Raw genomic sequence first — 11,499 nt, 5'->3', positions numbered from 1 at the left:
GCCATCTTCAAACTTAAAATCATATTGTCAATTGTACAAAGCAGCTCAGATTTAAAGTTTGTGCTATGAAATTGTGCAAGTATTTTCTATCAAGGGCTGGAGAAAACCAACACACTACTATACTATTTATCTTCCTAAGATACCTTGACATACAGATAACAGGCAATAAGTTTGAGAGACTAAGGTTAACAACTTAGAAATCCCACAAAGAAAAGTTTTCAGTTTTTAAGATTTACAGTTTGATTTGAAAACAAAATAACAAACAAATTTCCAAATAAATCACAGCATCTTTTCCTTATAACTGAATTAAATGTCCAAGTACATTGCTGTTGGCTTTAAATATTCCAATTAAATGCACTACTCTTTCATTGGCCACCTCTCAGATTGAAGTGGAGGGCCCGGAAATCCAACACTCAGCATTCTTTAATGAAAATGAGAGCTAAATCTCTTTCTGACACCAATACCAATATAGATTCCATTATTCAAACTCCCTCACAAATTACTGGGAAAATATGAGGTAATTTCACAAAAATCACAAATTGAATGGAAAAATTATAACCGATATATAAATAAGGATTTACTAGAAAAGGCTTAGGGGGTGATATTTTATATCAAGGTTTTAAATGCAAAAGGTGTCTTGTGTTGCTTAATTGCCCAGTTTCAGATGTTCCTTATTCTACGGTTACAGATTTGGCTAGATTCCGCGGGAAATCAACCTGCAAAAAAAAAAAAACCCAGCAATTTTTGAGAGATTATACAGATATTGGGGGGTGGGGGAAATGGCTATAAGCAAATTATTTTTGATTATAAAAAACAGAAAACATGTACATTAACCATCTTTACTATAGACTACAAAGAATTAGATTATATTATATTAGATTAGATTAGATCTATATTAGATAGAAAATATAGTAATATATCTTTAAAAGACTTGAAATCAGGAAAAAGAATTCCAAAGGAGCCAGTTCGGCACATGAAAAACTCCTGTGGTCCTCTGTGAAGTGGCATCCCTCTCAGGGGACACTAGAAACATGTAAGAGCAGATGTTTTGATTGTCACTTTGGTTGTCACAATGAATGAGGGACCAGGAATGCTGAGAGTCCTACAGTGTGTGAGAAAGTCCCAAATAAAGAATTTCCAATAGCTACGTCATTAAGAAACACAGAAAGAAAACAGTAATCTCCAGTCATGGAGGTAACATCCACGATTCCTTCAAGTTCCATGGGTATGGAAATGTTAGGATGTAACCTACAAACTGGGCCATGGAAATATAACAAGTGACAGAGATATGTATGAGGGAATTCTCAAATTCTATTGCTAAAAATTTAGAAGGAAACTATCAAAATGTACCAGGGTGAAAAGCCAGACCAAAGCGGTCCACCACTTACATCATAGCCTCTCAGCACAGCCAGGTGGAAGGCCAGCAACTGTAAGGGGATCACGCTGAGAATGCCCTGCAGGCAGTCCACTGAGTGTGGCACCTTGATTGTTCTTTTTGTGTTCTTAATGGTCTCAGTGTCTTCCTTATCACAGATCACCACTGGCCGTCCCTGGGAAAGAAATCACACTCACAATCACTGGTTAAGCAAAAGCAGGGCTGTAACACATGAGCATGCAAATTTTGCACTGCACGATTCACACGTGGCCTCACTGACATAGGCTTATTTAAACTCACAACCCCATGTGGTAAGTCTCACTCACGGTCAAGGAAACAGAAGCTTTGTAAGATTCAGTGCTTTCTTAAACTCACACAACTAAGAAATACCAGGCTTGGTACTTAAATCTAGGACTACCTGCCTTCAAAGCCCAAGTCTGTAACCACTACAGTGTGACTAGAGATTAACATCTTTGGAACTTTACATACAAAGCCAAATGATCTGAAGAAAACTCAATTAAGCAGAGCACCAGTAATATTAATGTAAAATCTAGTTCCTCCTGAAATACACATTTAAGAATATTAAATTAAAAGAGAACCGCATACACTAATTGAAGAAGACAGGACTTGGAGACCAAGACCTCATTTTTGATCTTGGTTCTGGTATTATGAGAACTATGAGCTAGGTCCTGTCAAAACTCTTGAGTATCTCAGATTACTCACATGCAAACCTAAGCATGTTTTGTAAGCCACCTGATGGGTACTGGTCTATCACTTTAAATGTCATAAAATTCAAATAAGCTTTAGTGACCCAACTCTTAACCCTGCAAGGTGTCCTCACAGCAGCTACTGACTTACCTGCCTAGCAACCACCTGCTGAAGAGCATTCTGACACTTGGCATAGGTGTGATCTCTCATGATGATCATGATGACAGGCATTAACTTATCCACCAAAGCTAGAGGGCCGTGTTTCAACTCACCAGCAAGGATACCTTCAGAGTGCATGTAAGTGATTTCTTTGATTTTCTAATAGGAAGAAACTAGATTAGTCTTCAGTCTGTTTTTCAAAAACCCATTCTTTAAATATTACACAAGACATCTGATGTCTGAAGTTCCTGTCTATTTATCCAAAAGTATTAAAGGATCACTGATGTGCAAATATAGCTAACAGGTTAACTGATCGTTATTTCTAAATATAATGTCAACAACTATTTGGAAGTCCACAAGGACTTTTTGAAGAGTTTAGACTATCATGAATGTACTCATATTTCTTTGTAACTGATCTCCCAATTGCTTCATATTTGACCTCAATTAAATCTCACACCTAGAGAACTTAATATTTATTTTATTCATATTTGGACAAAAAAATAACCCAAGTTACTTGCTAAACCCACGGTATCATGCTAAAATGTACTCTTCTTGATTTTCACTTTTGAATTAAGTATTCTGTTATACTTCATTATACCTCAAGGTAAACAAATCAGAATGCATAAATATAAAGGCACTTTTGTAAAAGTTCCACCTATTTCATTCAGTCTAAAAGTATGACTGGGACTTCCCTGGTGGTGCAGTGGTTAAGAATCCGCCCGCCAACGCAGGGGATACGGGTTCGAGCCCTGGTCCAGGAAGATCCCACATGCCGTGGAGCAACTAAGCCCGTGTGCCACAACTACTGAGCCTGTGCTGTAGAGCTCGCATGCCACAACTACGGAAGCAGTGTGCCACAACTACGGAAGCAGTGTGCCACAACTACTGAAGCCCGCGCACCCTAGAGCCCATGCTCCGCAACAAGAGAAGCCACCGCCATGAGAAACCCATGCACCACAACGAAGAACAGCCCCCGCTCGCCGCAACTAGAGAAAGCCCGCGTGCAGCAATGAGGACCCAATCCAGCCGTAAATAAATAAATAATGTTTTAAAATAAATAAATAAATAAATAAATAAATAAAAGTATGGCTATGTGCCAGGTCCATAAGTCAACATTCTGAAATTGTAAGTGAGAAGACTTACTAGGGCACCTTCAAGACAAGTAGCATAATGATAGCCACGTCCCATTATCAAGACTGACTTCTGGTGATAAAGTTCTGTTGCCAGTTTCTGAATTTCATCATCCATGCTCAAAACTTCCTTAATTAAATCTGTTAAGAAGTAATATTAGCAAAATCTATTAAAAGAGGACAATAAACTAAACCAATATAATAATAATAACATATGGGTAGCAACCGATAAAAGACCAACGTTTCTAATCTTCTGTGCTATCACTGTGGGGTTTTTAAACGCACAGGTGTAAGGTAAAAAGATCTTGCTGACTAAATATGTACAAGCCACAGCTTCACCCATTTATTTCCCACTCCCTTAGACAACAAGTAGAGTGTGTGAGTATCTTCATACCAGGCAGCCGCTTCAATCCAAGCATGATCTCTTTGCGCCTCTCTTGCATGGAGATCCTGTCATCACACATCATAAGAGCAAACATCACAAGGGATACAAACTGGCTTGTGTATGCCTGAAATACCACAAAAAAGCAGAAGAATTTGTTGCAGTTGCATTTTAAGAAGCTGGAATTTTTAATTTAAAAAGATGAAAATAAACAAAACAATTCCCACTGGTTTAAGTGCATATTTTTTTAAAAACAGCATTAGTAGCAGCAAAGTAAACCAGTATTTAGGAAATCTACCACTGTTCTCCTTTTCCGAATTTGAGCAAATAACTTAACCTTTATTTCCAAATACCAAATATAAGTTCCTTATAATGCAGTGGATGCTTATGAAATCCCTAATACAGTACCCTCAAGAAAGGAAGAGAAATGAACCAAAGGAAGGTAAGTAGAGAGTAAATCTGTATATGCATAACCAAATTAAGCTTTGAATGTAAATCAAAAACAAGGGTTTAAAAGCCTCTCCTTAATGTACTTGTACTGGTTTTGTTGGATTTTGAAAAATTTTTCTCTTTGATTTTTCACTTTTGTCTATTGCCTGTTCTTACTACTTTTTAAATTTTGGCTAAAAAAATTTTTTAAGTTCAACTGTAGAAAAGTAAATAGAAATAAGAATAAGCCTCAATCTTATTAGTAGGAATAATTACATTAATAACATGAACCCTGGAATGGGAGCAAGGAGTCCTAACCACTGGACCACCAGGGGATTCCCCAAGTGCGTTCATTCTTTTTTTTTTTTTTTCATTAACCAGTTAATTAATTTTGGCTGTGTTGCGTCTTCACTGCTGTGCACGGGCTTTCTTAAGCTGTGGCGAGCAGGGGCTACTCTTTGTTGCAGTGCACGGGCTTCTCACTGAGGTGGCTTCTCTTGCTGCAGGGCATAGGCTCTAGGTGCACAGCCTTCAGTAGTTGCGGCACACAGGCTTCAGTAGTTGTGGCACATGGGCTCAGTAGCTGTGGCACACGGGCTCAGTAGTTGTGGCTTGCGGGCTCTAGAGCGCAGGCTCAGTAGTTGTGGTGCATGGGCTTAGTTGCTCCGCGGCATGTGGGATCTTCCCGGACCAGGGATCGAATCCGTGTCCCCTGCATTGGCAGGCGGATTCTTAACCACTGAGCCACAAGGGAAGCCCATGTGTTTATTCTTAATTAACATCACAAGCACTTTCCCAAGACAGAATGCTTTCTAGCTTGTTTACTAGTGTGTAATAACCTTGAGCAGTTTTTTCCCATTTGGGCTTCAGATGGTCTACCTCTTAAAGATACATAATACTTACAAGATAGTCATGAGAATCAAATGAAACAAATGTAAAGCATTCAGCATAATGCCTGACATACAGGCTCAAAACAAACTTTTCATTAATGAAAATTTGAACTAAGAGACATTTATTTTCGGAGGCTACAGAATGTAAATATTTGAAAACTTGCGGTCTCACTGCCAAGCCCATTTTGATTCCTGTTAGCGACATATGAATGTGAGATATGCCTATTTTACCACATTCTTTGCAATATTGAGAACTACCCTCTTAAGGAATTTTTACCATTAGACCTGCTGGACAATGTACTCTCACGACTACTTCACCATACATATCTTGAATCCAAAAAATTAAGATTATTTTTCATATTTGTTAGCCATTTATGTTTTCTCTTTTGAAAGTTCATTTCATTATTCTTCACTTGTTTTTTGACTTGGGTTTGTTTTCTTTTCAGTTGGTCTCAAAAAGGTCTCTATTGTTACATTTCAAATACATTTTCCCAGTTTAGGTTAACCTTTTACAATGGTGTTTATTCACACAGAAGTTTTAATTTTTTAACTTTATGTCATGCTTTGAAGCTTAAATAGTCCTTCCATCTTAACATCAGTTAAGCATTATTAAATTTTCTTAATTCTGTTGTTTCCATTGTCCCTTTTCTCTTTTTTCTTTACATTTTTATTCATCTGAAGTTAATTTTAGTGCAAGATGTTAACTTGTTTTTATTTTTATAAATACACAATTTTCCCTCCATTTCGCCCCACCCTATCTCTCAAATGTCAAGTTTGAGACATTTCCTGTAGCCTAAGTTCTTTGATACACTAGAGCTATGTTGCAGGACTACAGATTCTGTCCCAGATTTGCCATTTTATTTATAAAACAATATTCCCATCCAGAAACATCATATTTCTATAAATTTGTTAGGAATTTCAAAGTCTAAAGAGTTATATAGCTTTCATTTATTTGACAAATATTTATGGATATCTTACACATTTCCTGGTAGACTTATTTTTAAGTATTTTTTATAGCTATTGAAAAACAGAATTCCCCCCCTCCAAACACACTCCCCTGTAGTCACTGTCAGTTTATAGAGAAAACTTTTTGTATATTTAAAAAAATGTTTTATTTGAGTATAATTGATGTATAATATTATATAATTTACAGGTGTACAATAAAGTGATTCACAATTTTTAAAGGTTATACTCGATTTATAGTTATTATAAAATACTGGCTATATTCCCCGTGTTTTACCTTGTAGCATCTTTTACACATAATAGTCTGTACCTCTTCATCCTCTCCCCCTATACTACTGCCACACCCCTCTTCCCTCTCCCCACTGGTAACCACTAGTTTGTTCTCTGTATCTGTGACTCTGCTTCTTTTCTGTTATAGTCACTAGTTTGTTGTATTTTTTAGATTCTACATGTAAGTGACAGCATACAGTATTTGTCTCTCTCTGCCTGACTTATTTCACACAGCAGAGTGCCCTCCAGGTCCATCCCTGTTGCTGCAAATGGCAAAACTTCATTTTTTTTTATGGCTGAGTAGTAGCCCATTGTGTGATATTATATATAAATACCACATCTTCTTTATCCAGTCATCTGTTGGTAGACACTTAGGTTGCTTCCATATCATGGCAATTGTAAATAATGCTGCTATGAACACTGGGGTGCATGTATCTTTTCAAATTAGTGCTTTTATTTTCTTCAGATATACACTGAGAACCGGAATTGCTGGATCATATGATAATTCTATTTTTAGTTTTCTGAAGATTCTCCATACTGTTTTCCACAGTGGCTGTATCAATTTACATTCCCACCAAAAGTGTATGAGAGTTCTCTTTTCTCCATATCCTTGTCAACATTTGTTATTTGTGTTCTTTTTCGTGATAGCCATTCTGATAAGTGTGAGGTGGTATCTCATTGTGGTTTTGATTTGCATTTTTCTGATGATTAGCGATGTTGAGCATCTTTTCATGTGCTTGCTGGCCATCTACATGTACTCTTTGGAGAAATGTCTATTTGGGTCTTCGGCCAATTTTGTATTCAGGTCTTCAGTTGTTTATTTGATGTTGAGTTGTATGAGTTGTTTATATATTTTAAATATTAACCCCTTATTCGTCATATCATTTGCAAATATTTTTCCGATTCAGTAGGTTGTCTTTTTATTTTGCTGATGGTTTCCTTTGCTGTGCAAAAGCTTTTAAGTTTAATTAGGTCCAATTTGTTTATTTTTGCTTTTGTTTCCACTACTCTAGGAGAAGGATCCAAAAACATAGTGTGGCGATTTAGGTCAAAGAGTATTCTGCCTATGTTTGTTTCTAGAAGTTTTAAGATTTCCAGTCTCACATTTAGGTCTTTAATCCATTTTGAGTGTAGTTTTATACGTGGTGTTAGAGAACGTTCTAATTTCATTCTTTTACATGTAGCTGTCCAGTTTTCCCAGTACCACTTATTGAAGCGATCGACTTTTCTCCACTGTATATTCTTGCTTCCTTTGTCATAGATTAATTGAACATAAGCGCATGGGTTTATTTCTTGGCTCTCTATTCTGTTCCATTATTCTGTGTGTATGTTTTTGTACCACCACCATACTGTTTTGACTACTATAGCTTTGTAGTACAGTCTGAAGTCAGGGAGCATGATTCCTCCAGCTCTGTTCTTCTTTCTCAAGATTATTTTGGATATTGGAGTCCTTTTGTGTTCCCATACAGATTTTTAAATTACTTGCTCTAGTTCTGTAAAAATGGCATTGGTATTTTGATAGGGATTACACTGAATCTGTAGATTGCCTTGGATAGTATGTTCATTTAACAATATTAATTCTTCCAATCCAAGAATACAGTATGTTTCTATCTGCGTTGTCTTCAATTTCTTTCATCAGTGTCTTATAGTTTTCAAAGTACAGGTCTTGTAACTCCTTAGGTATATTTATCCCTAGGCATCTTATTCTTTTTGAAGCGATGGTAAATGGAATTATTTCCTTAATTTCTCTTTCTGATAGTTCATTGTTAGTGTATAGAAATGCAACAGGTTTCTGTATATTAATTTTGTATCCTGCAACTTTACCGAATTCACTGTAAAGCTCCAGTAGTTTTCTGATGGCGTCTTTAGGATTTTCTATGTATAGTATCATGTCATCTGCAAAAACAGTGACAGTTTTACTTCTTTCTTTCCAATTTATAGTCCTTTTACTTCTTTCTCTTGTCTGATTGCTGTGGCTAGGACTTCAATACTATGTTGAATAAAAGTGTTGACAGCGGGCATACTTGTCTTGTTCTTGATCTTAGAGGAAATGCTCTCAGATTTTCACCGAATATGATGTTAGCTGTGGGTTTGTCATAAATGACCTTTATTATGTTGAGGTAGGTTCTCTCTATGCCCACTTTCTAGAGAACTTTTATCATAAATGGACGTTGAATTTTGCCAAAAGCTTTTCCTGCATCTATTGAGATGATCACGTGGTTTTTATTCTTCAATTTGTTAATGTGGTGTATCACAATGATTGCCTTCTGGATCCCTGGGATAAATCCCACTTGATCCTGGTGTGTGATCCTTTTAATGTATCGTTCAGTTTGGTGTGCTAATATTTTGTTGAAGATTTTTGCATCTATGTTTTTCAGTGATACTGGCCTGTAGTTTTCTCTTTGTGATATCTTTGTGTGGTTTTGGTATCAGGGTGATGTCAGCCTAACAGAATGAGTTCGAGATGGAATATTTTGACAAGGATAGGTGTTAACTCTTTTCTAAATGTTTGGTAGAATTCACCTGTGAAGCCACTGGTCCTAGACTTTTGTTTACTTGGAATTTTAAAATTACTGGTTCAATTTCATTACTGATAATTGGTCTATCCAAATTTTCTATTTCTTCCTGGCTCAGTCTTGGGAGATTATACATCTTCAAAGAATCTGTCCATTTCTTCTAGGTTGTCCATTTTATTGGCATATAGTTGTTTGTAGTAGTCTCTTACGATCTTCTGTATTTCTATAGTGTTGGTTGTAACTTCTCCTTTTTCATTTCTGATTTTACTGATTTGTGCCCTCTCCCTTTTCTTCTTGACGAGTCTGGCCAAAGGTTTATCAATTTTGTTTATCTTTTCAAAGAACCAGTTTTTAGTTTCATTGATCTCTTCTATTATTTTTTTAGTCTCTATTTTATTTCTTCTCTGATCTTTGTGATTTCTTTCCTTCTACTAACTTTGGGCTTTTTCTTTCTCCAGCTTGTTTAGGGGTAAGGTTAGGTTGTTTATATGAGATGTTTTCTTATTTCCTGAGGTATTCTGGTATCACCATAAAGTTCCCACTTAGAACTGCTTTTGCCGCGTCCCAAAGGCTTCGGATCATCATGCTTTTGTTTTCATTTTTCTCTAGGTATTTTTTCATTTCCTCTTTGATTTCTTCAGTGATCCACTGGTTGTTTAGTACCATGTTGTTTAGCCTCCTCATTTGTGTTTTTTGCAGTTTTCTCCTTGTAGTTGACTTCTACTCTCATAGCATAGTGGTCAGAAAAGATGCTTGATATGATTTTAATTTTTTTTTTAATTTATTTTTGGTTGCGTTGGGTCTTTGCTGCTGTGTGCAGGCTTTCTCTAGTTGCGGGGGCTACTCTTCGCTGTGGTGTGCAGGCTTCTCATTGTGGTGGCTTCGCTCGTTGTAGAGTACGGACTCTAGGCACGTGGGCTCAGTAGGTGTGGCTTGCACACTCTAGAGCACAGGCTCAGTAGTTGTGGCACACGGACTTACCTGCTCCACAGCACGCGGGATCTTCCCGGACCAGGGATCGAACCCGTGTCCCCTGCATTGGCAGGCAGATCCTTAACCACTGCGCCACCAGGGAGGTCCCTTGATATTTTAATTTTCCTAACTTTACCAAGTCTTGTTTTGTGGCCAAGCATGTGATCTATCCTGGAGAATGTACCATGTGCACATAAAAAGAATGGGTACTCTGCTGCTTTGGGATGGAACGCTCTACACATATCAATTATGTCCCTCTGGTGTAATGTGTCATTTAAGGCCAGTGTTTCCTTGTTGATTTTCTGTCTGGATGACTGGTCCACTGACGTAAGTGGGGTGTTAAAGTCCCCTACTACTATTGTGTTACTGTTGATTTCTCCCTTTATGTCCGTTAGTATTTATGTATTTAGGTGCTCCAATGCTGGGTACATATATATTTACAATCGTTTTATCTTCTTCTTGGACTAATCCCTTGATCATTATGTAGTGTCCTCCTTTGTCTCTTGTAACAGTCTTTAAAATCTATCTTGTCTGATATAAGTATTGTTACCCCAGCTTTCTTTTGATTTCCATTTGCATGGAATTCCTTTTCTCATTCCCTCATTTTCAGTCTGTGTGTGTCTTTAGATCTGAAGTGAGTCTCTTATAGGCAGCATATATATGGGTCTTGTTTTTGTATCCATTCAGCCACTCTCTCTTTTGATTAGAGCACTGAGTCCATTTACAACTAAGGTAATTAATGATATGTATGTTATTGCCATTTTATTACTTGTTTGGGGGTTTTTTGTAGGTCTTTTTTTTTTTTTTTTTTTAACATCTTTATTGGGGTATAATTGCTTTACAATGGTGTGTTAGTTTCTGCCTTACAACAGAGTGAATCAGTCATACATATACATATGTTCCCATATCTCCTCCCTCCCTCCCACCCTCCCTGTCCCACCCCTCCAGGCAGCCACAAAGAACCGAGCCGGTATCCCTGTGCCATGCGGCTGCTTCCCACTGGCTATCTACCTTATGTTTGTTAGTATGTCTCTCTCTCGCCCTATCACAGCTCACCCTTCCCCCTCCCCATAACCTCTCTTGTGATTTGACAACTATCTTTAGTGTCGTTTGGATTCCTTTTTCCTTTTTTGGTTTATATCTATTATAGATTTTTGGTTTGTGGTTACCGTGAAGTTTTTATATAGCAATATGTATATATATGTGTGTGTGTGTGATTGTTTTAAGTTGCTGGTCTCTTAATTTCAAATGCATGTTAACAACCCTGCATTTGTACTCTCCTCCTCTCATGATTACTGTTTTTGATATATTTTACATTTAACTGTATTGTGCATCCCTTAACTGCTTATTGTGGACATATATGATTTTACTGCTTTTGTCTTTAACCTTTCTACTAGCTTTGTGGGTGGATGACTTCCTACTTTTACTGTATGTTTACCTTTATTGATGAGCTTTTTCATTTCATAATTTTCATGTTTCTAGTTGCGGCCATTTCTTTTTCGCTTAGAGGAATTTCCTGAACATTTCTTGTAGAGCTGGTTTGGTGGTGCTGAACTCCTTCAGCCTTTGCTTGTCTCTAAAGCTTTTGATCTCTCCATCAAATGTGAACAAGAGCCTTGTTGGGTAGAGCAGCGGTCCCCAACCTTTTTGGCACCAGGGACCGGTTTCGTGGAAGACAATTTTCCCACGGTCGGGGGTGGGGGGT

At 37.3% G+C, this 11,499-nt stretch overlaps 1 protein-coding gene across 2 annotated transcripts in view; it reads right to left on the bottom strand.

Annotated features, from left to right (window-relative positions):
* Positions 1-560: 560 nt before the first annotated feature.
* The window catches only part of GFPT1 (glutamine--fructose-6-phosphate transaminase 1), a 64,953-nt gene continuing 54,014 nt past the window's right edge, over positions 561-11,499 (bottom strand). The window contains exons 15-19 of one of the 2 annotated variants that reach the window (XM_007453422.1): positions 3,767-3,881; positions 3,386-3,513; positions 2,234-2,401; positions 1,389-1,550; positions 561-716 (exon numbers count right to left, since the gene is read on the bottom strand). In XM_007453422.1, coding sequence (XP_007453484.1) covers positions 672-716; positions 1,389-1,550; positions 2,234-2,401; positions 3,386-3,513; positions 3,767-3,881 — 618 coding nt within the window. In that variant the 3' untranslated portion in view covers positions 561-671. The remainder of the gene's footprint in view (positions 717-1,388; positions 1,551-2,233; positions 2,402-3,385; positions 3,514-3,766; positions 3,882-11,499) is intronic. The other variant, XM_007453423.1, reaches the window with a different exon arrangement.

Source organism: Lipotes vexillifer, unplaced genomic scaffold (genome assembly GCF_000442215.2).
Source record: "Lipotes vexillifer unplaced genomic scaffold, Lipotes_vexillifer_v1.1 scaffold253, whole genome shotgun sequence".
Lineage (NCBI taxonomy): Eukaryota > Metazoa > Chordata > Mammalia > Artiodactyla > Lipotidae > Lipotes > Lipotes vexillifer.
The sequence above is the reverse complement of the archived record's forward strand: the minus strand, read 5'-3'. Positions and strand labels throughout refer to the sequence as shown.